The sequence below is a fragment of the Elgaria multicarinata genome, chromosome 8 (genome assembly GCF_023053635.1).
Source record: "Elgaria multicarinata webbii isolate HBS135686 ecotype San Diego chromosome 8, rElgMul1.1.pri, whole genome shotgun sequence".
Taxonomy (NCBI): Eukaryota; Metazoa; Chordata; class Lepidosauria; order Squamata; family Anguidae; genus Elgaria; species Elgaria multicarinata.
The window spans coordinates 6494496-6518185 of record NC_086178.1 but is presented as its reverse complement, the minus strand read 5'-3'; the positions used below and the strand labels follow the sequence as shown (position 1 = coordinate 6518185).

The following is a 23690-nucleotide window of genomic DNA, read 5'->3' as shown; positions in this document are numbered from 1 at the left end:
TTTTATGGTTTTATGTAATACCATACAGTTCAGATTTATTTGAACTATATTGAACACTTTTGTTACGTAGTATATTAAAGACATCTTAAGTATTCCACTTACATGATTATCAAGGGGGTACTCCTCACACGACATGGTTATAATCAACCGTGGTGTGGATTAAGGCCAGTGTCAAGTTGACTATTAGTCAACGCTGTATTTGATTGACACATCCCCTCTCTCCCCCCCCCCCCAGTCCTCCTGCTGGTATCCCATCAACCACTGTGAGTTCTACAAGTTGGACTACAGCGGCAGCCGCTGCTTTGGCCACTCTTGCCAAAGGTCTCTATAGTCACTGAAAATAACCAACTGTGTGTGACAAAACAGCCAACAGCGCCCAACACATGACACAATAACCAACAGTTTTTCAAATAAACCACTCTGCACAGTGTTGGTGATTTCAGCCGAATAACCAAGCGTGGTGTGAAAAAGTCCTGACAGACGACACAATGACCAACTGTTGACTATTTAACCCACCATTGACTATTTAACCAACTGTTGGTTATCGTGTCTTCCGAGCCCAGTCATTGATAGCCTTCGCCTCCAGGATTGTCTGACCCTTTTTAAAGCCATCCTAGCGGGTGGGCATCACATCTTGTGTTAGCAAATTCCACAAATGGATGTCAATATTGTGAGCCAGTGTGGTGTAGTGGCGAAAGTGTTGGACTGGGAGTCGGGAGATCCGGGTTCTAGTCTCCACTCAGCCATGGAAACCCACTGGGTGACTTTGGGCCAGTCACGGACTCTCAGCCCAACCCACCTCACAGGGTTGTTGTTGTGAGGATAAAATGGAGAGGAGGAGGATTATGTACACCGCCTTGGGTTCCTTGGAGGAAAAAAGGAGGGATATAAACGCAAACATAAATAAAATAAATAAATACCTGGACCTTAAGATCATCTACAGGGGTCCTTCTCCGTGAGCCCCTGCCAAAGGAAGTGAGGCAGGTGGCTACTAGGAGGAGGGCTTACTCCGCTGTGGCACCCCAGCTGTGGAATGAGCTCCCCAGAGAGGCCCGCCTGGTGCCTACACTGTACTCCTTTCGTCGCCAGCTGAAGACCTTTTTATTCTCTCAGTATTTTAACACTTAATTTTAACTTAAATTTAAATTTTACTGTTTTAACTCTGTATTTTAATCTTATATCAACTTTGCTGTGTGGTTTTATCCTGGTTGCGCTTTTTATACTGTATTTCGTAATTGTGTTTTAACCTGTTGGGTGTTTTACTGTGGTTTTAATTTTTCTGAACCCCCCAGAGAGCTTCTGCTATTGGGCAGTATAAAAATGTAATAAATAAATAAATAAATATTGTGTGGATCCCGCAGTCAAAGTGAATGAATAAGCCACAGAGATTCCACAATAAACCCTCATGTGGAAGCAGTCTCGATGTTACACCTGTCCCAGTTTCACCCAGTCGCTTGGCAGAAGGACATTATCCGCTTGGACTTCCAGTTATCGCCCAGAAGAATACTACCGTATTTCTTCGGTAGTAAGACACCATCGATTGTAAGACACACACTAATTTCAGTACCACCAACAGAAAAAAAGCTTTGATTCTAAGAAATAATAAACGCACCCGCGATTCTAAGACGCACCCTGTTTTTAGAGATGTTTATATGGGGGTAAAGGTGCGTCTTAGAATCAAAGAAATACGGTATCTTTGGAGGGTTTCCTTTGGGGCATTAACTTTACTCTCACCTTCTGCACAAGGTAGACACTCGTGGCTCTCGTGCTTGCTACTTTGTCCAACGCAGTTCCTTCCCGCACAAAAAAACTCACATCTGCAATGTGAACGCCCACTTCAAAGTTACCTGAAATGGAAAAGGGATAGCAACTGTCAGGCCACTGGCAAGAAAAAGAAGGAACAGCGAGCAAAATGTAACACAACAAATACATCCTACTTCTACTCTGTAAGCTTGTGTTGCAAAAACTGTGGATTACAACCCAATTAAATCAATAAAAAGGCAACTTTTTACACAGTTTTCCAAAGGAAGGTTTCTTTTCCACTCCAGGTACCAAGAAATCTCTGCGCAAAGGTCCTCTCCTCCGATCAAATGGGAGAGCAGAGGCCACGAACAGATATTAACTTTTAGTTTTATACAGAGGGAAAAACATCCTACACTTACAATTGGCTACTAGCCCAAATCGTCACCTTTAACGTCACTAGACATGCTCGGATAGGGAGGGAAACGGTTAATTCTGCCCAATCTCCCTTCCTGCCCAACCCCCTTCGCAATGTCCCCTGGGACATTCCTGTCCCACCTTGCCTGCATGGCAGAAACTTTCCTGCTTTACCTTCCTTCCATCCAATCAGTATTCACTGTCCCGTCCCAAATTCCCGCCGGAGCGTGTGGAAAGAAAGGTGAAGAAGAAGCCCCCAGCCCTCAAAAATGGCGCCTGACATTCCTTTTGATGGGCAAGCTTCCCACCTCTTATTTCTCTCCCTGGTTTCCTGCTGAGCCGTGGGGAAAGGAAAAAGAGGTGTGTGTGTGCCAGCTACGCAAGGAAGCGCCTGGTGATTTAGCCAGCAGCTAGGGCTTGTCCTTTACACTTGAGTAAGCGACCTTACCCAAATAGGTAAATGGGGTTTACTCGTCTAAATCACTTAGAAATCACCCAAGGATGGCATTTTGGAGCAGGGAAATGAGGGCTCTTGGAAGAAGGAGGGGAAAGAAGAAATGGACGAAGGGAATAATGGCGAAATCAGTTATCTTCCATAACACTTGGGATTCTTCAAGATGGAGGAACACACGGCTCTCCATGGTACAAATGTTATACACTCAAAATTCATGCGTGCTCTACATGAACCAGGGTGATTATTTATTTATTTATTTAGTTAAACATTTCCTGGCCTCCTTTCAGGGCAGAAGCCCTCACAAGGCAGCTTACAACAATAAAAATACATAAAAACAGTTTAAAACATTAAAAACAATTTTAAAAAACATACACAGTCAAATAGCAGTTAAAACAATAACATTAAAATACCGTATTTCTTCGATTCTAAGACGCACTTTTTTCCCTAAAGTAACAGCTCTAAAAATCGGGTGCGCCTTAGATTCGATGGCGCCTTAGAATCGAAGAAATACGGTAATTACATTTGTCGAGTCTGCAGCGGGACAGGCGGGGAAAGAGGGTAGGGGGTGAAGAGCGAGCGAGAGAGAAGGGAGTGGAGAGAGAAGCGGGGGGGAGAGGGGCAACGTCTCGGAGCATCTCAAATGTTTGCCTTCCAAAGAGCTCGGCCTCGCCTCTGTTAAGGAGATGGGAAGCGGAAGAATCACCTGAGCAGCGCTGGTTGGGCTCGCCTGCCCACCCCCTCCCGTCCGTGTGAATGGTGCAGACCAGCTTTTGAATGCATGTGTGGCTGTCCGTTCCCAGGCAGAGGACGATTGGTTCCTGCTTCCCATTCATGTAACCTGCCTCTACGCGCGTGCGTGTCTGTGTCTCGCTCGCTCCCTGTTCCTCTCCCCCTCCGCTGCGTGTATGTATCGTAAAATTGCTTTGCTGGCTGATTGGAGAAATTTATTTTTTCTTCGAATCAAAGCTTTTTTTCCCTGTTGGTGAAATTAGTGTGCGCCTTAGATTCGATGGCATCTTACAATCGAAGAAATACGGTAATCAAGAAGAACAAATGGCAATAGCAGCAAAACAGGATCTGGCTCCTGGTGGTTCCACATAGATCCAAATGTCCGGAATGCTAACAGGCACACAGTTGCATAGCAATTTTAACAATACAGTCAGACAATAATGGTGTACAGAGTCAAAATAATGACTTCTATATTATATACCCTGTTTCCCCGAAAATAAGACAGTGTCTTATATTAATTTTTGCTCCCAAAGATGCGCTAGGTCTTATTTTCAGGGGATGTCTTATTTTTCCATGAAGAAGAATACGGTACACATTTATTGTTGAACAAAAAAAAAGGTCTTATTTTCGGGGGATGCCTTATATTACAGCGAGAGGCAAAACTGGAAGTAGGTCTTATTTTCGGGGGATGTCTTACTTTCGGGGAAACAGGTTAGTACTATCAAATAGACCAGTTCAAATAAACAAAATTATAAAGATGACAAAACAAGGCAAATAATTGCTTCTTGTAATACATTGAGCAGGGGGTTGGACTCGATGGCCTTGTAGATCCCTTCCAACTCGACTATTCTATGATTCTATGCTTCTACCTTGACAATAAAATATAACAACAGACTAATATAATGTATTATTAATTATTACAGGATTCCGGTTATCTTTTCCCATTTCGTCATATCAATTTCATTTCAGACTTCCTCAGACGTATACTCTTTTAAGTCCCGTGTGCCGTCAAGAGCCGTGGGGGTGTCCTAAGTTGCTTCCAGCTAACAGATAGGGAAATTCTTTCTTATGCCCCATCTGAAAATTCATTAGCTTCCAAGCAGCAAAGAAATGATCCATCACCAGAGGAAGAGCCTTCAGCGTGGCGGGCCCCCTCCTGTAGAATTCCCTGCCACAGAATGTCAGGCAGGCGCCAACTTTGTACTCCTTTCGGCACCTCCTGAAAACATCTTTATTCCAGGAAGCCTTTCTTTAACATTCAGCCATGAGTCACTGTATTTGCTTCTTTTAAAATCTGTTTTAAGTGTTTTATTCCGTTTTTATTTTCATTTTATTTTGTACACCGCTCCGAAATTTTTCAATGGGGAGTGGTATATAAATATTGTAAATAAATAAATTAATATATGTATAAATAAAACAGTACTCATCAGAGACAGACTATGCACTATCAAGCTAGTTCAGTGCATTTATAGCAGTAGCAGTAGCAGCAGATTAACTGGTTCTGCCAAATTTCAGTGTCCAAAAGTTCTTCACAAATCATAGAATCATAGAATCATAGAATAGCAGAGTTGGAAGGGGCCTACAAGGCCATCGAGTCCAACCCCCTGCTCAATGCAGGAACCCATCCTAAAGCATCCCTGACAGATGCTTGTCCAGCTGCCTCTTGAAGGCCTCTAGGGTGGGAGAGCCCACGACCTCCCTACATAACTGATTCCATTGTCATACTGCTCTAACAGTCAGGAAGATTTTCCTGATGTCCAGCTGGAATCTGGCTTCCTGTCACTTGAGCCTATTATTCCGTGTCCTGCACTCTGGGAGGATCGAGAAGAGATCCTGGCCCTCCTCTGTGTGACAACCTTTGAAGTATTTGAAGAGTGCTCTCATGTCTCCCCTCAACCTTCTCTTCTCCAGGCTAAACATGCCCAGTTCTTTCGGTCTACCGGTCTTTAGGATGCTGGAGGCGAACGGCTGCAGAGCGAAGATGAAATTTCCCACCTCTGAAAAGTACCTGGAATCATGACACTGTGTTATCACAAGCTCAGAAAGCTATGCGACGGGGGCGACCAACCAGCCAAGCCTGAAACTACTTAGATGATAAGCCTTAGACTAACAGCTTTAATATTACAAGCAATGGGAGCCAAAACGGTTGCAGAAGGCAAGAAAAAAGATATTCCTTTTGAAGTCCATATTCTAATATACTGACCCCTCGGGGAAAATATTGATGGAAGGAAAAGGAGACGGTCATTACATCATGGCATTAATCGCAGCCTAATCCGATACGCACACCCTTTTGGACTTGAACTTTCTGTCCTCGGCAGAATGTTGGCAAACCAAGAGAGATCCCATTACATGAGATAACAAAACAGGGAAGGAGCCAACGAAAACACACTGAATGGAGTTCATTTATGCTCAGGATTCCCACCAAAGGTTCCGAAACCAGGGGGCAGCCCAAAAATCCCTCCTTCTGCTCTGCACACTTGAACTTGTAAAAGAAGCCCTATTTAGTTACATATATTGACACCAGGTGAAAAGCTGAACGGGCTGAAATTCAAACCATGCGGAGACACACACACACACCCGCCAAACACACACCAAATATCAAGACCAGGGGAATTGTTGGAGATCTTTGTTACAAGGTCTAGATTCACTATTATTCTTTTCCCACATATGTTCGGTGACTCTAACCCCTTCAAGCTATCACCCCACACAGAAGTGCCTACCTGTGTTGCTAACCTTCGGCTTTCTTTGCTAAATTAGAATTTAAAGACGCTTGCTTGGCATTGGAGAAAAGTTCGGTCTCTTCTGGATTTGATTACTAATGATGCAGCACTGGAACATACATGGGCGCAAACAGCATAAGAAGGTGCCAAAGGAAGCTGCACACAAAGTTTGGCTGTTTCAACCTACGTCGCTGCTTCCGTTGTGTCGCAAGGAAAGAGAGGGTCTCAAGAATAACGGGCTCAAGTTAAAGGAAGCCAGATTCCAACTGGACATCAGGAAAAACTTCCTGACTGTTAGAGCAGTACGACAATGGAATCAGTTCCCTAGGGAGGTTGTAAGCTATCCCACACTAGAGGCCTTCAAGAGGCAGCTGGACAAGCATCTGTCAGGGATGCTTTAGGGTAGATTCCTGCATTGAGCAGGGGGTTGGACTCGATGGCCTTGTAGGCCCCTTCCAACTCTGCTATTCTATGATTCTATGATTTTAAGATACTTTGCACTTTCACAGGGTGGACATCAATAGATCCTTTATAAATGCCATTCAGGCAGACTGGCAGAGCAACTGCACCAGGGATCACATTTATTTATTGCATTTATATCCTTCCTCCTGCAACGCAACGAACCTAGAGCGACGTACATAATCTTCCTCCTCTCCATTTTAATCACATTGGGCTCAGAGCCCATGAGTTGACTGTGCATTGGCGTCAAGCCAAGGAATCCAAACAACCTGCAAGAACAGAAATTGGACCCGTGGCATCTTAAAGAATAACTACCAGACCTGGCTCCTGTGCCGACAAGGGCAGGGTGAAATGAGGAAGAGGAGGAGTGAGATGAAGGTGGTTTCTAACCCATGACTGCAGGTTTCCTAGATGTTCAGGCAAGCATGGCCTGAAATCTTTTATAGGTGTCAGGAAGCATCAGGTGATCCACTCTGACCCATTGGTGCAAGGAAGCTTTCTCAGTTGGTCTCCTTTGGCTAGAGCTGACAGGTGGTGTATAGGGAATGAATCCACCCTTGCCATCTCTTAGATCACTGGTGCAAGACCCACTGGGATTAAAGTTGAAAGATGCTGTGGAACTAGAGAGTCTTGTAGCACCTTAAAGACTAGTACATTTATTCCGGCATAGGTTTTTGTGGACTATAGCCCACTTCATCAGATCATAGAATCATAGAATAGTAGAGTTGGAAGAGGCCTATAAGGCCATCGAGTCCGACCCCCTGCTCAATGCAGGAATCCACCCTAAAGCATACAAACTTCTAGGGAGCATAAAAGTTTATGCCGGAATGAATCTCCTATGGTCTTCAAGGAATGGCATCGTAACTCTAAGAAGCCCATCAGATATGACCACGTGATGACATCACTGAGGAAAAGTCCACCGAGGCAATGCTTTCTGGATTAGTCGCATGGGTGATATTAAGTCATCAGGGACCACACAATGAACAGGATGACATTCTGGAGGACAAACACATTTAGCTGAGAGAGAACCAGAGGAGGCAATGCAAATGAAATGGCAAACATTTTCACAGTAATTGCTGAAGAAATTAAGATGTTCCCAAAACACTGCCAAAAATATACCCCTCCACCAAGTGAGTAGTCTTATTGGCTTAGCCCTAATAAACTCCAATGCCATGCGTACACTCACAACTGAAGTTAAAATGGCATCCGTCCATTGGAACAGTTTCTCCCTGTGTTACACATTGTTATACAAAGGGCTTGTTGAGATCTGAAAAATAATCGAATGGGTCTGAGCCACTGCCAGGATGCTGTGTGTAACCCTAATCCTATGGAGCAATTGAATAAGGAATTTATACAACACACCTATAAGAGGAGTTTAAAGCAAGCTGGGATTTCAACTTCTCTACTGATGACCTCACCTCCCTGAACAAAAACAGCCTGGAGAACTCAATTTTCCTTTATTGCCGAAAAAATAATAATAATAAAACAGAATAAAGAGAGAAAAGAAGGTTCTCTCAATCTGTAAGTACTCAGCTAAAAAATGCCGACACAGCAATCTGAATCCGGTGTTCACTCTACGAACTGGGTAAAAAGAGTTTAAGTTTGTGTGAACAGCAGCAGCAGCAGGAGGAGGAGAAATACCCTAGTTGTAGATTCACATTCACTTTCCTAATCAACTGTTTTCACCACCCAGACTAAGACAAGGTAGGAAAGCAAATCAACTAATCCTGAGAGAATGAATAGATACGGCTGTTTGGATGTATATTCAACAGAATTACAAGCCACAGGGCCTAGAAAGGAGCTCGAATGCTACATCATCACCAAGCTACACAGAATAAGGCTTTTTACTTCACACAATCTACTTTCTCTTCATGGCCCTTTCATAGTACACAGATTAGAATCATAGAATAGTAGAGTTGGAAGGGGCCTATAAGGCCATCAAGTCCAACCCCCTGCTCAATGCAGGAATCCACCTCAAAGTATCCCTGACAGAGGGCTGTCCAGCTGCCTCTTGAAGGCCTCTAGTGTGGGAGAGTCACGGCTTCTCTAGGTCACTGGTTCCATCGTCGTACTGCTCTAACAGTCAGGAAGTTTTTCCTGATGTCCAGCCGGAATCTGGCTCCAAGTCATCTCATACAGAGTTAGGTCCAACCCCCTACCCCCACCCCAGGTGGCTAGCTATAAGTCTCCATCTCTTCTATGGCTGCTAAAAGGCATTAATGAAGATACCCAAGATGTGCAAATGCCAGGCAACCAGCCCTGGCATCTTAAAGGTTGACCACTGGCATTGGGATAACTGAGGCAGACGCTTTTCACAACCACGGTCACCCTTCACACCAAAAGGTGCCAGGCCATTGCGTTCATGGAGGCAGGCGCTCACTTCTTTGGCTTACTTCAAACCTCCTTTTGCCTTGCCTGGGGGCATTTTCGGTTTCTGGAAGTGCCAAAGAACTGAGCTTGAATCGGAGGCTTTGTTTACTAGGCAACGGTAAAACTCAAGGCCAGACCAGGCAGTTTCAGCCAAGGGACAAATAACAAGGCAGGGCCCTTCCATCCACTCAGTGTTTCCCCCTCACGCTGAATTTGTTACCAGCTCTCTTTGTCCCGTCCCCCCACACCTTTGACATGAAACACTGAAGAAAAACATCACAAGTACAAAACATCCAAAGAGAACCCAATGTTCTTGGAGTTTCAGAATCTCAAATAGCAAGGCTCCAAGACAATAAAGGAAGGGCTGGGGGCGGGGGGTGACGAAAAGAAGGTCCCCCCCATACACACACAGAGCTCCCCAGGACTTCCCTCCCACCTGAAAGTCAAAACCCTCTTTTTTGTGGCCTCACACAGAGGTTCTGCACCTGTGCAAGGCTTCGTTCTGATCATTCTAGACCAGCGCGTCACCTCAAAGTTGCACAGATTTTGAGAATAGGTTAGCTGATGTTTCCTTGCGTTCACAGTGAACACAGGCTTGAGAACATACACCGGTTCCCCTTGAGGCCTTCAAGAGGCAGCTGGATAACCATCCCTTACTTAGGCCTCATCTTGAGTATTGCATCCAGTTCTGGGCACCACACTTCAAGAAAAATGCAGACAAGCTGGAGCGTGTTCAGAGAAGGGCAACCAGGATGATCAGGGGTCTGGAAACAAAGCCCTATGAGGAGAGACTGAAAGAACTGGGCATGTTTAGCCTGGAGAAGAGAAGATTGAGGGGAGACATGAGAGCACTCTTCAAATACTTCAAAGGTTGTCACACACAGGAGGGCCAGGATCTCTTCTCGATCATCCCAGAGTGCAGGACACGGAAGAATGGGCTTAAGTAAAGCCGGATTCCGGCTAGATATCAGGAAAAACTTCCTGACTGTTAGAGCAGTACGACAATGGAACCAGTTACCTAGGGAGGTTGTGGGCTCTCCCACACTAGAGGCCTTCAAGAGGCAGCTGGACAACCACCTGTCAGGGATGCTTTAGGGTGGATTCCTGCACTGGGCAGGGGGTTGGACTTGATGACCTTATAGGCCCCTTCCAACTCTACTATTCTATGATTCTATGATTCTAGGTTAGGCATCCCCAAGAAATGGGCATGTTTAGTGGAGGCAGTGACAGACTTTGTATTTCTGGGCGCAAAGATTACTGCAGATGCTGACTGCAGCCAGGAAATCAGAAGACGTTTACTTCTTGGGAGGAGAGCAATGACAAATCTTGATAAAATAGTTAAGAGCAGAGACACCACACTGACAACAAAGGTCCGCATAGTGAAAGCAATGGTATTCCCCGTAGTAACCTATGGCTGCGAGAGCTGGACCATAAGGAAGGCTGAGCGAAGGAAGATAGATGCTTTTGAACTGTGGTGTTGGAGGAGAATTCTGAGAGTGCCGTGGACTGCAAGAAGATCAAACCAGTCCATACTCCAGGAAATAAAGCCAGACTGCTCACTTGAGGGAATGGTATTAAAGGCGAAACTGAAGTACTTTGTCCACATAATGAGAAGACAGGATACCCTGGAGAAGAGGCTGATGCTAGGGAAAGTGGAAGGCAAAAGGAAGAGGGGCCGACCAAGGGCAAGATGGATGGATGATATTCTGGAGGTGACAGACTTGACCTTGGGGGAGCTAGGGGTGGCAACGGCCGACAGAAAGCTCTGGCGTGGGCTGGTCCATGAAGTCACGAAGAGTCGGAAACGACTGAACGAATAAACAACAACAAAGCTTTAAAAGAGGCTGAAAGAACTGGGCACGGAGAAGAGAAGACTGAGGATAGCACTCTTCAAATACTTGAAAGGTTGTCATACAGAAGAGGGTTTTCCATTCACCCTACTCAACCACCACAATTCAAGAAGGATGCAGACCAGCTGGAGCATGTTCAGAGGAGGGCAACCAGGATGATCAGGGGTCTGGAAACAAAACCCTATGAAGAGAGACTGAAACAACTGGGTATGTTTAGCCTGGAGAAGAGAAGATGGAGGGGAGACATGAGAGTACTCTTCAAATACTTCAAAGCTTGTCACACAGAGGAGGGCCAGGATCTCTTCTCGATCCTCCCAGAGTGCAGGACACGGAATAACGGGCTCAAATTAAAGGAAGCCAGATTCCGGCTGGACATCAGGAAAAACTTCCTGTTAGAGCAGTACGACAATAGAATCAGTTACCTAGGGAGGTTGTGGGCTCTCCCACACTAGAGGCCTTCAAGAGGCAGCTGGACAACCACCTATCAGGGATGCTTTAAGGTGGATTCCTGCATTGAGCAGGGGGTTGGACTCAATGGCCTTGTAGGTCCCTTCCAACTCTGCTATTCTATGATTCTATGTCCAGCATCCTGTTTTTCCCACTGGCCAACCGATATAAGTTGCATGGAAAGGACCCCTGGGCCTGCCTAGCCTAGCACAGTGCGCCGCTGCTGCCTCTTCAGAAAGGCAGTGGCTCGTTGAGGCCTTGGGCTGATATCTTTCCCAGGCCTGCTACTCAAGATCCACTTTTGACTGGGAAATGCTTGAGGCTGAACCTGGGATGTTCTGTGGCCAAAGCCCTTGCTTTGTTGTTGAGAAAGGTGTTCAGCGCCAGGTAATGTTTAAACAAGCAACACTGAGCTCTACAGCAAGGAGCTCTGAGAAGCTTGGGGGAAGTTGCTTCTTTGAGGGCACATATAACTCAGGAGGGATCACAGCTCTAGGGCAGATGCTCTGCGTTCAGAGGGCTCGACTTCTGCAATCCGCTCTACATAGGGCTACCTTTGAGCCTAGTCCGGAAACGTCAACTAGTTCAAAACATGGCAGCCAGGTTGGTCACCGGTACACCTGGGGGTGACCACATTACACCAGTCTTTAAATCTCTTCACTGGCTGCCAATTAGTTTCCGGGTGAAGTATAAAGTGTTGGTTATCACCTTTAAAGCCCTACATGGTTTGGGTCCGGGCTACCTGCGGGATCGCCTTCTCCCGTACAATCTGCCCCGCGCACTCAGGTCCTCTGGGAAGAATTTACTCCAGCCAACAAAAACAAGGCTGACAACTATTACCCAGAGGACCTTTTCTTCTGCCGCTTCCAGTTTGTGGAATGGCTTGCCGGGAGAGATTCGTCAACTTAACAGTCTTCAAATAGCACTCTTCCAATACTTGAAAGGTTGTCACACAGAGGAGGACCAGGATCTCTTCTCGATCCTCCCAGAGTGCAGGACATGGAATAACGGGCTCAAGTTACAGGAAGCCAGATTCCAGCTAGACATCAGGAAAAACTTCCTGACTGTTAGAGCAGTACGACAATGGAACCAGTTACCTAGGGAGGTTGTGGGCTCTCCCACACTAGAGGCCTTCAAGAGGCAGCTGGACAACCCTCTGTCAGGGATGCTTTAGGGTGGATTCCTGCATTGAGCAGGGGGTTGGACTCGATGGCCTTGTAGGCCTCTTCCAACTCTGCTATTCTATGATTCTATGATTCTCCCATTTTGGCTTGGATCCAAAGTTCCCTGTGTGTGGACAGCAATCCCTTCTGCCTGCTCATGCAGCGTAGTGTCCCCTGTTTCCTCACGCATACTTTGAATCCAGCCCTTGACCTTCCGGGGTGGCATTTTGGGAGGTGTGAAGGGCTGGACCCACCATGTGGGGTGGAGGGGTGGGGAGGAGGGGAGGGGAATCACTTGCGCTGTGTGTGAGAACAAGTGCTTTCCACCTATGTGTGGAGCTCTTGAGAACTCAGCTGGTGACCAGCAGCAGCCTGCATGGAAAACCCGCAAGCAGCAGAAATGAAAGAGGAGACAAGCGGCGTTCCATTGAAAGACGCATTTTCAAAGTTTTCCATGAGGAATTGGAAGCTTTCGGAGCGAGTGTTATATTGCGAGGAGGAAGCCCCCGACGCCACACATTGGCCAATTAAAAGCCTTATAGGATTACATGCGTGCCTTGTCTGCAGCAGCTAATAAATTAGGCATCCAGACTCCTAAAATCCCATTATGAAGCAGCCGTAGGAGAGGCTCGCTCCGTTGCAAAACTAGAGGTGTACGGTTGCTCCAGCTCTATCCGCCAGCACCTTAGGACGGACAAATAATTTACATGAGCGACAGGCCTGACCTTTGAAGTTTCTGTGAAGAGTGATTTCCACATGCCCCCGCCAGCAAGGGAGCTCATATGCCAAGGGGCTAGAGGTAGAGCGCAGGGCTGAGGAACAGACAGCATGTCAGGTACCAAGCCGTGAGCGCACAAGCGAAGTGCATGGTTTCACCCCAGGAGGCTTTTGCAGAACATCCAGTACCTGCAATTAGCCAGAACGGTGGACCTCCGGCCAGATTTCTGCTCTAAAAATACTTCACCTACTTACGAAGTGAGCAAGCCCAACGCTGAAGTTCTCCAAAGCTGAGTGGTCCTCAGAAGACGGGTCGGTTTGGAAACGCCTCGTGCTTTCAGAGAGGCAGGTATTCAAATGTAAGGGCCAGGCCATTTCCAGGGAATAAGCAAGCTGCCTCCTAGCAGGATGGAGGGGCAGGTTAATTATGGAATAGCAGCAGCTCAATAAGGGCAAAGATGAGATTCAAGGACATGCAAGTTCACGGACCAAACACCAGTCCAACTGGGTCAGGATGTTGCAGCACTAAGCAATTTCTCCTTTCTAGAACAGGCCTTTTAGTCAAATGGATCATGACACACACACACCCTCTTTCCCTTTTGCTGTCTCTATAAAATGCCATCAGTAAAAGAAACGTGGATTGTGAGCTGGCCTAAATGAACGTTCCTGACTGCTCCTGGAAGCGATCCTTCTTCCAAATCTGAGCCCGGAGAGGCAATGGAACTCCCTATGTTCCATATGACTTGGTGGAAACACTGGTCTTTCCGGTGAAGTAAAATCCAGAAATGCCAGAGATTGAACCTGGAGCCTTCTGCCTGCCACACATTTGCTCTGTCACTGAGGACCAAATTCTAGGGACTGAAGCTCATCCTCACGCCCCTAAAATTTTGGTAGCCCCATCAAATCATTGGCAGTGAATGAGCTAGTCAGTCCTAAATACCTTCTCATTGATATATTATTTTCTAATCCATCCCGAGACCTGGGCCAGGGCAAGAGAGAAACATAAATGTGTGTCTTTCTGTTCATGCCCTCCAATCTCCCCCTTGAGACCCGTCCAAATCCTCTCCGCGGACCACCGGCTGCTCTTTTTGCTCCTGCCCCACCTGCACGTGCCCCACTCCAGCCCAGGTTTCTCCTGCCTGCATCTCCTGTTCTGTTCCAGCCTCCCCACAATTCACACGTTGCCTCACTTGGGTTTGTCCTCCGCCTGGCCTCAGACCTTTTCCTCAATACAAGGCAGCAAAGTTCAGACTCAAAGCCTCCTACACAGGCAAGCAGTTAAGGAAGTCATAGCCAAGAGGCAAGAGTGCTTCTGTCAAGATCAGATTTCTCTCTCTCTCTCTCTCTCTCTCTCTCTCTCTCTCTCTCTCTCTCTCTCTCACACACACACACACACACACACACACACACACACACACACAGAACGAGAGCTTCTTGCTAATGGGTGCAAGTTACAATAGGAGAACTTTTTGAACTTGGCTGATGCTACAAGCAACCACTCAACACCAAGGCTCTCCGCCAAAGAGATGAAGGGAGAAAAGACAATTTCTGGCAAATCACACCACAAGCTGTTTTTATTACTATTCCATGCTCCATTCAAGGGAGCTAATTCTACCAGGAAACTAATACTCATTGAATTTACAGAAATGCGAAGTGGCACCCAACAGCCTTCACAAATTAGAATCGTTCTGGGTGTAGAGGATGTGAAACCTGTTCCTGGAAGGCAGACCGCGAGCTTACGTGTGTGTGTGTGTGTGTGCAAGCCCTCTTTGACATATCTACATTAACTCTGTTCACGTCACACATGTTGCAGGCTCCTTGGCCTTCAGAGATGCTTCAGGATCCAGAGGACCAGATGTGAAGCAGGTACATTACTCAAATAATGTATCAAGACAAGAAGCTGGCAAGGAGGACTTCTTTAAATGGCCTCTTTCACCCTGAGAACCTTCGCAGTTATTTGCACTCTTACGTACACAGCTTGGTGTCTGTTCTTGTGCTCTCTGGAGAGCAGGCCAAATTAAGCCTCCTTTAGATGGGGAGAGCCAGTTTTGTTTCTTCATAACATTCATAGGGGGAGGGGAGGGAGGTAACCCATTTTATAGTGACGAAAGAGAGGCCATACCAAGAACAGACTCTTAAAAACATTAGAACAGCCGTGCTGGATCAGACTAAATATCCATCTAGTCCTCCATCCCATAATGACCACTCAGATGCTTCCTGGTAGCCCAACAAGCAGAATGGGAAGGCACATGTCCTCTTGTCTCCGGTTACCAACTGCTGGAGAACAACATGGTGCCTCTGAATATACTATAGAATCATAGAAAAGCAGAGTTGGAAGGGGCCTACAAGGCCATCGAGTCCAACCCCCTGCTCAATGCAGGAATCCACCCTAAAGCATCCCTGACAGATGGTGGTCCAGCTGCCTCTTGAAGGCCTCTAGTGTGGGAGAGCCCACAACCTCCCTTGGTAACTGAGTACAACAATGAATATAGAGGTGCCATAGATCCACCATATGAATATAGAGGTAAAATAGAGGTGCCATAGATCCACCATAACTAGAGGCCTTTAATTGACTGGATTTCTGCAATCCACTTTTAAAGCCCATCTAAGTTAGTGGCTGTCACCACATCTTGCAGTAGCAAATCTCATAAATGAAGGCGTTGTCTGAAGCAGTCTAGTATCATGCGAGAAGGATATGAAAGGATACCGCCCGCCGCCCCGCCCCCCCCAAAAAAGTTAAGAATATGATAATGAGTAAACTCTAAACAGTTTGGGTCTGGGGTATGTAAAGGACTGACTGTTCTCACTACAACTGGAATTGTTATAGATCGCAGGCTGAATATGAGCCAACAGTGCAATATGGCTGCAAGAAAGGCAAATGATATTTTGGGCTGCATTAATAGAAGTATAGCTTCCAAATCACGTGAGGATTTGAAGAGAGACTGAAAGAACTGGGCATGTTTAGCCTGGAGAAGAGAAGATTGAGGGGAAACATGAGAGCACTCTTGAAATACTTAAAAGGTTCTCACACAGAGGAGGGCCAGGATCTCTTCTCGATCCTCCCAGAGTGCAGGACACGGAATAACAGGCTCAAGTTACAGGAAGCCAGATTCCAGCTGGACATCAGGAAAAACTTCCTGACTGTTAGAGCAGTACGACAATGGAATCAGTTGCCTAGGGAGGTTGTGGGCTCTCCCACATTACGGGCATTCAAGAGGCAGCTGGACAACCATCTGTCAGGGATGCTTTAGGGTGGATTCCTGCATTGAGCAGGGGGTTGGACTCGATGGCCTTGTAGGCGCCTTCCAACTCTGCTATTCTATGATTCTATGGACCTTTAACATGCAAGTGTTGTGTTTCTCATAAAACCTCTCGCCTTCTTGGGGGACAATAACGAGGCTTGCTAAGTAATCCACAAAGCTTTATTTTAGCAATAAAAATCTCTTCCCACCTGAAGAGAGTCTAATCTCTTGGAACTTTCCCCTAGGCAAAACTATGCAAATTAAGCAAGACAACTGTCCGTTCAAGAAGAAGAAAGCCTTTCCCAAGATGTGTTAACTTCAGAGGGACTAGTTCTGAGGCAGCTTCTGATGTGATGCAAGCCGGGCTGACTTTCTCTCACCTTCCTTTCGCTCCGCCAGTTTTAGCCTACGGCGTATTCTAGGATCGGCTAACCTGTCGGTGCTCTCTCCTTTGGAAGAATATTGGCTTCCCCCTGACTGTGTATTATTTGCTCTTGACGAGATAAGCTCTGGAGAGAGTTCACCACCAGCTGGTGAAGAAACCGTGAGAGCTTCCTCCCCCACTGGTACAGGCTGGCCTGTGTGTGGTGCCGACTCCTCTACATCAGAGTCTTCTTCTTATTATTATTATTATCATCATCATCATCATCATCATCATCATCATCATCATCATCATCATTATTATTATATTTATTTGTATCCCGCCTTTTGCCCAATTTTGGGCCTCAAGGCGGCCTTACAAAGTTTAAAATATACATGGGGGGGAGGGAACAAAACCATAAACATTTAAAATACACAACAAAATTATAAGACCTTAACATAGATGGAGGGCCAGACTATTCTCCAAAGGCCTGCTGGAACAAAAAAGTTTTAGCCTGCTTCCGAAAGCCCATCAAGGAGGGAGCCAGCCTAGCTTCCCCGGGAAAAGAGTTCCAGAGCACCGGAGCAACCACCGAGAAGGCCCTCTCCCATGTTCCCATCTTCTGTGAAGATGGTGATACTGAAAGAAGGGCTTCTCCAGAAGATCTCAAAGCACGGGCAGGCTCATAAGGGAGAAGACGGTCTTTCAAATAACCTGGACATGAACCACATGACGCACAGGGCATCCCGGGGGCAGGGAGCGACGATCCCTCCATTCCCCCGGATAACCGGCACCACTTGTATCCCGATTTTCCCCACAGTCTCGGGATCGTCCCAAGACCACGGGAGGTGTGGGTGGCCGCCCTGGTTTCTTCCCGGCTCCTTGCAAGTAAACGTTGATCACTTGAAATACCTTCTTCCAACCCAGAGGGAGCAGGGCTAGACATGTCAGCAAGTATTTGTTCCCCAGATTAGATCTGTCATTACTGACACTGGCTCCTTCCTTGCCTAGTTTTATCATTATATCGTGGTTGTTTGGTTTTAATTGTCACTGTATTTTCCCATTCCTGAATGTGACTGGCAGGACTTACGAACATCAAGCTAAACATCACCTGCAGGGCATGTAATATAATTATGTCATTGGCTGCAAACACCCAGGATGTCTTAATCAGTATGTAGGTAAAACAGCCACTGATGCAATAGAGATGCAGTTGAGGAAGTCGGAAGCGGAAACATTTTGTGTTAAGATTTACATGAACACACAGGGTCATATTGCTGAATGCATATGCTCAAAGCGCTGCCAGCTGGTGAACTTGCATTTCCACTCCTTTTTTAAATAAATAAATAAATAAATAAATAAATAAATGTTAAGGCCTTAGATTTCTTCAGTCTGGCTTCTTCAGCTCTGGCTTCTTCAGAGATGGAAAGGTAGGGTGACCATATGAAAAGGAGGACAGGGCTCCTGTATCTTTAACAGTAATGTAGAAAAGGGAATTTCATCAGGGGTCAATTGAAGAGGGTGAAATTCCCTCTTCATCACAACAGTTAAAGCTGCAGAAGCCCTGCTCTCTTTTGCATCTGGCTACTATACTATAGCTAGTGTATCTTTAACTGTTGTGATGAAGAGGGAATTTCACCCACTTCAATTGACCCCTGCTGAAATTCCCTTTCCTACATTACTGTTAAAGATACAGGAGCCCTGTCCTCCTTTGCATATGGTCACCCTAGGAAAGGGAGAGCCAGAATTGCCACTGGAAGTTACAGTTGACAGCAGTTCTGGAGCCAGATGACACATGGGTCTCTCACAGCTTAACAGCATCTTAAGACGGCCTGTGAAATGGACGCGTGTGCAGGCACACCGTGGGCAGGTCGTCTCTCTCAATTGAATTAACCTTGCAGCCCGTGGTTTCGTTCAGCTGTGACATGATCAAGTTTGGACAAATTGGATGTGACGGGTAGAAATACGTGGGCAAACAGTATTTTAAATTAAGGATGTCAGAAATAGTCAACGGTGGAGGCTACACAACGCAGCAAGCGTTATCCAGGAGTCTGCCGAAGGCCGCCTGCCATTCAAGACAAATTTCCTAACTACGTAGATGCGGGAACCTGTTTTGGATCTTCATAAGGTACTGTCACCGCTTCTTTTCCAGTGACGAAACACAGGCTAGTTTCCAGAACAAGGTGCCGCTGAATCTTGTAAGACTGACTTCAACGCCAGAACTCAGCCGAGGAATCCAGGCATCAACTGTGGTGTTTTTGTGGGTTTAGACCGCCCGCTCCCCATATTCGATTTCACTCCCATCACGGCTGCATCCTGTTTTTCAACATCAGTTATACTTCATAGAATCATAGAATCATAGAATAGCAGAGTTGGAAGGGGCCTACAAGGCCATCGAGTCCAACCCCCTGCTCAGTGCAGGAATCCACCCTAAAGCATCCCTGACAGATGGTTGTCCAGCTGCCTCTTGAAGGCCTCTAGTGTGGGAGAGGCCACAACCTCCCACAGTAACTGGTTCCATTGTCGTACTGCTCTAACAGTCAGGAAGTTTTTCCTGATGTCCAGCTGGAATCTGGCTTCCTGTAACTTGAGCCCGTTAATAGTGGTCTCCATTTTGGTCTACCTTACCAAATCATAAGACCTGGAGATGGCTTTACTCCAGGGTTGGGCAATTTGTGGGGGTTCCTGGGCCATTGCTGCTCTTCCCCCCCCCCCAGCCCACACTCCATGGGGCACCCCTTCCCCCCCAGATCAATGGTTTGCTGCTAATTTCTGGTGGCAAACCATGAACCGCCCAGAGAGCTCTTGGGAGGTATAGAAATGTAATAAATACATAAAATAAATAAATAAATAAATGATGGAAGCCTAAACCATGCAATTCTCGCTTGAACACCAGCAAGATCTGGACATTTTGGCCTTGCTTAGCAGCACCAGCAATGTTTTTGCTGCCACAAACTCCGGCAGTGCAGCAAGGAGCAGGGGCCACACCAGAGGGGAGCAATGGCCACACATTGCCCACCTTCACTTTTCTCTGACACCTCAGCCACACAGTATCCCTCCTTTATATTGATGCTCATACATCACCCACCTGACGGGAAGGGTCACAGCACTTGCTCTACATGCAGAAGGTCCCCGGTTCAATCCCCGGCATCTCTAGGTAGGGCTGAGAAAAGGATCCTACCAGCGACCCTGGGGACCCACTGCCACTCAGTGTACACAATATTGAGCTAGATGGACCAAACTTTTCTTTTCTTTTCCCTATAGCCTTCAAATATTGAGTTTGTTCTGACTCTATACTGTTAGCTTCACCCTACCCGGTGCCTGTTTACACTTCCCTGTGCCTGTTTGCATTCTCTTTCCCTCCTTATTGTTTACTACAACTTATTAGATTGTAAGCCTATGCGGCAGGGTCTTGCTATTTAACTGTGTAATCTGTACAGCACCATGTACATTGATGGTGCTATATAAATAAATAAATAAATAATAATAATAATAATAATAATAATAATAATAATTTATTTATTTATTTATTTATTTTTATTTATCATACTTATACCCCGCTCCTCAGCCAAAGAAGGCTCTCAGAGCGGCTTACACTTAGGAAAAAAGACAGTCCCTGCCCTCAGGCTTACAATCTAATAAAGACATGACACACAAAGAAAAGGAGTCAAGGAGGGAGGGAGGGAGGAGAGAGAAAGAAAGAGAGAGAGAGTCCAGCAGGAGCAGGCCCCGATGTTACTTCTGCCTGCTCCTGTCCCTTCGGTCCTTCTTCTTCCCCACAGGGCCAAGATGGCAGTTTGCCCTGTGGGGGGGGGGGAAGAGTCCAGCAGGAGCAGGCCCCGATGTTTCCTCGGCCTGCTCCTGTCCCCTCGGTCCTTCTTCTTCCCCACAGGGCCAAGATGGCAGTTTGCCCTGGGGGGGGGGGAAGAGTCCAGCAGGAGCAGGCCCCGATGTTTCCTCGGCCTGCTCCTGTCCCCTCGGTCCTTCTTCTTCCCCACAGGGCCAAGATGGCAGTTTGCCCTGTGGGGGGGGGGGAAGAGTCCAGCAGGAGCAGGCCTCGATGTTACTTCTGCCTGCTCCTGTCCCCTCGGACAGGATAATAATACAAGGGGGGCGGGGGGCGAGTGGCGGGTACAAGGTGGCGGGTGTCCTACGTGCCACCTTGTTCACAAAGCAAAGCGGAAGAAGGAAGAAGGGGTTTGGAGAAGGTACAACAATCCAGACGGCTCGAGAAAACAAACCAAGCCACATGCTGCTAGGAAGGCAGCACTCACAGACCTCTTGCTAGCCCACAGGGATCTTATGTTATGACCCAAAACTACGGTGAAATGACATAGAGCAGTGGTTCCCAAACTTTTTCAGATCACCGCCCCCTGGGTTCCACAAACTCATGCCCAGTGCCCCCTACCCTACACTATAAAAATCATTATTCGGAATAGCGGTTTTCAACGACCCACTAAGGAAGATAATAACAATAAAATTCAAAACAGTAACAATTTAATATTTATTCAAAATCCAATTACATTTTTTTAGTTTATTCAGTTAAACATAATTGATGAACTTGATCCAGTGATATCATCTTTTCAAAGTCTGATAGTCATTTAGCAAGAATATTAGATATCACATTTAGTAACTAGGGTAGAGTACCTCACTGTTCTGTAAATTCTTAATGTGATGGATGGGCTTGAGGAAGTGATACCAGTTTCCCAATGTCTGGTATAAAGTCACTTAACATAAGTCTTAAATCACCACGTTTAGTAATCTGGAGTCGATTTCTTTGCTTGGAGAGAAGTAGGCAGACCACACTAAACCCACATCCCACCCAATATGATGTTGGAAATGCAACCAGGAGCTTCTGAACCACTCTCCATAGTGCAGGAGAGCGATCAGAAATTTCCTTCTGTAACCAAAACTCCTGATAGGGAAAAGGCCACCTCGAGCGCCCCCCTGCCGCCCCCTTGCCTCTTAACGCCCCCCTATGCAATCCCACCGCCCACTTTGGGAACCACTGACATAGAGGGTGAAACAAGACCTCGCCAAGAAGAGGGATCAATTCTGTTTCAAGTCAACAGAAACACCCATTTTGTCCCGACGCCTGTTCGACAAACAGTACTTCAACACGTGAGTCCTGTGACAAAAGGTTGTAAGGCTCTAGGCAGGGTATCGCTGTTTTATTTGTATATTTTGTACAGCACCAAGTACATTTTTGGTGCTAAATAAATAAATAAATAAATAAATAAATAATAATAATAATGCATCCCCATCCCTGTTCAGGGGCCTGTCTAGACGATGCCTTATCCTGGGGATCACACAGGGATCATCCCTGTGTGTCCACATGACGCACAGGGGATCCCGGGGGCAGGGAGCGACGATCCCTCCATTTCCCCAGATAACTGGCACCACTTGTATCCCGATTTTCCCCGCAGTCTTGGGATCGTCCCGAGACCACGGGAGGTGTGGGTGGCCGTCCTGGTTTCTTCCCGGCTCCTCGCAAGTAAACGTGAAGAGCCAGGAACCAGGCACGGAGCTCTTCAGACGCTCTGTGCCCATCGGGGTGGGGAGGGGAGCGGGAATGGGCTTTCGTTGGTTGTTTTTTACCTTGAAATTTTCATTGGAGTGCTCATGTACTCCAGCTCATTTTTTTTAAAAAAAATGGCTGCCGCAATGGGCCCGATGCCCGGGACGTCGTGCAGCCAGGGCCAGGGCCAGATTATTTTGCGCCCTAGGCAAGGCGAGCTACTTCCTCCCCTCCCAAATTGAGTGGAAGTCCGAACGTGTGCGCCGGGTGGAGAGCTGGGACTGGCTCACTTCGATTTGGGACCGAGCCGTCTGGAATTCACCAGGACTTACTTCCGTGCAAACGCAACCCTCTATGCAGCCGGGCGTCCCGATCCCCTCCTCATGTTTACTCGGGCGAATTATGCTTCCGAGTAAGGAGGCATAGGCGGATCGGGCCACATGGTGCCTCCCGGTGCAACGCTTTCTCGGATGCAAGTCCCGTTTGGCTGGACTTTGGCTTTGGCTGGGCGGGCGCAGGGCACCATCTCACCCACCCAGGCCCAGCTGAATCCTCAAGCCGGGCTGGGCCGGCTCACAGCCAACAACGCGTGTGAGTGCTGCACGGCGCCCCTCTTAGCTTGGCGCTCTAGGCGGCCGCCTGAGTGGCCTCTCTGGTAGCGCCGGCCCTGCACGCAGCCCACGAAGACTGAGGGGGAGGATCTCGCGATTAGCATATTGTGAGATCCTCCCTCTCCCCTCCCCTGGCATAGACATGCCCCAGGGCTCCAGTCAGGCTTGTTCCAGTCTCTTTGGAAAAGGAATTTCAGCAGGGATTAAAGGAAAAAGGACTACCCCGTGAAGCCTTCCTCTGCTGTGCAATTAGAGAGCTCAGGTTTGAAACTGGTTGTCGGCCTCAAACCCGGGCATTTCATAATGATGTAGTGTGTGTTGGAAGGGGCGAGTTCTGGAGGGTGGAAAGGGCTAATGGTATCCTTTTGTTCTTTCCTCCCAAACATCCCTGTACAATGCAGAGGGGAGACTTTAACTTCGCAGCATGCACACACACACCCCCAACTCTAATCCTTCCCTCCACCAGGATAAAGCTATTAGGGCTTGAGGAGGTCAAGGCACTCTTCTTCTCCCCCAAGTCTTTAAATCCTCTCTCTCAACGGCCACGTCAAAATTCAATACGTCCGGGAAGTTCACAGATCCTTGTCAGGCTGCATTGAAGGGTATAGATGTATATTCCTTTTTTGCTTTCAATTAACAAATATATATTCTTCTGCTGACTTAGGAAGTCACCTGAGCATGCAGCAAGCACAGCCATATTTTTGGATGGCCCCGTTTCACTTCCAAACCGATAGACACTCAACCGTAGGGTGACCATATGAAAAGGAGGACCGGATTCCTGTATATTTAACAGTTGCATAGAAAAGGGAATTTCAGCAAGTGTCATTTATATGCATGCATCACCTGGTGAAATCCCCTCTTCATCACAACAGTTAAAGCTGCAGGTGCCGTGCCC

General features: G+C 47.0%; 1 protein-coding gene across 1 annotated transcript in view; it reads right to left on the bottom strand.

Annotated features, from left to right (window-relative positions):
* DIS3L2 (DIS3 like 3'-5' exoribonuclease 2) overlaps window positions 1-23690 on the bottom strand; it is a 316408-nt gene that overhangs the window by 111059 nt on the left and 181659 nt on the right. The window contains exon 12 of the mRNA XM_063131760.1: window positions 1735-1847. Coding sequence (XP_062987830.1) covers window positions 1735-1847 — 113 coding nt within the window. The remainder of the gene's footprint in view (window positions 1-1734; window positions 1848-23690) is intronic.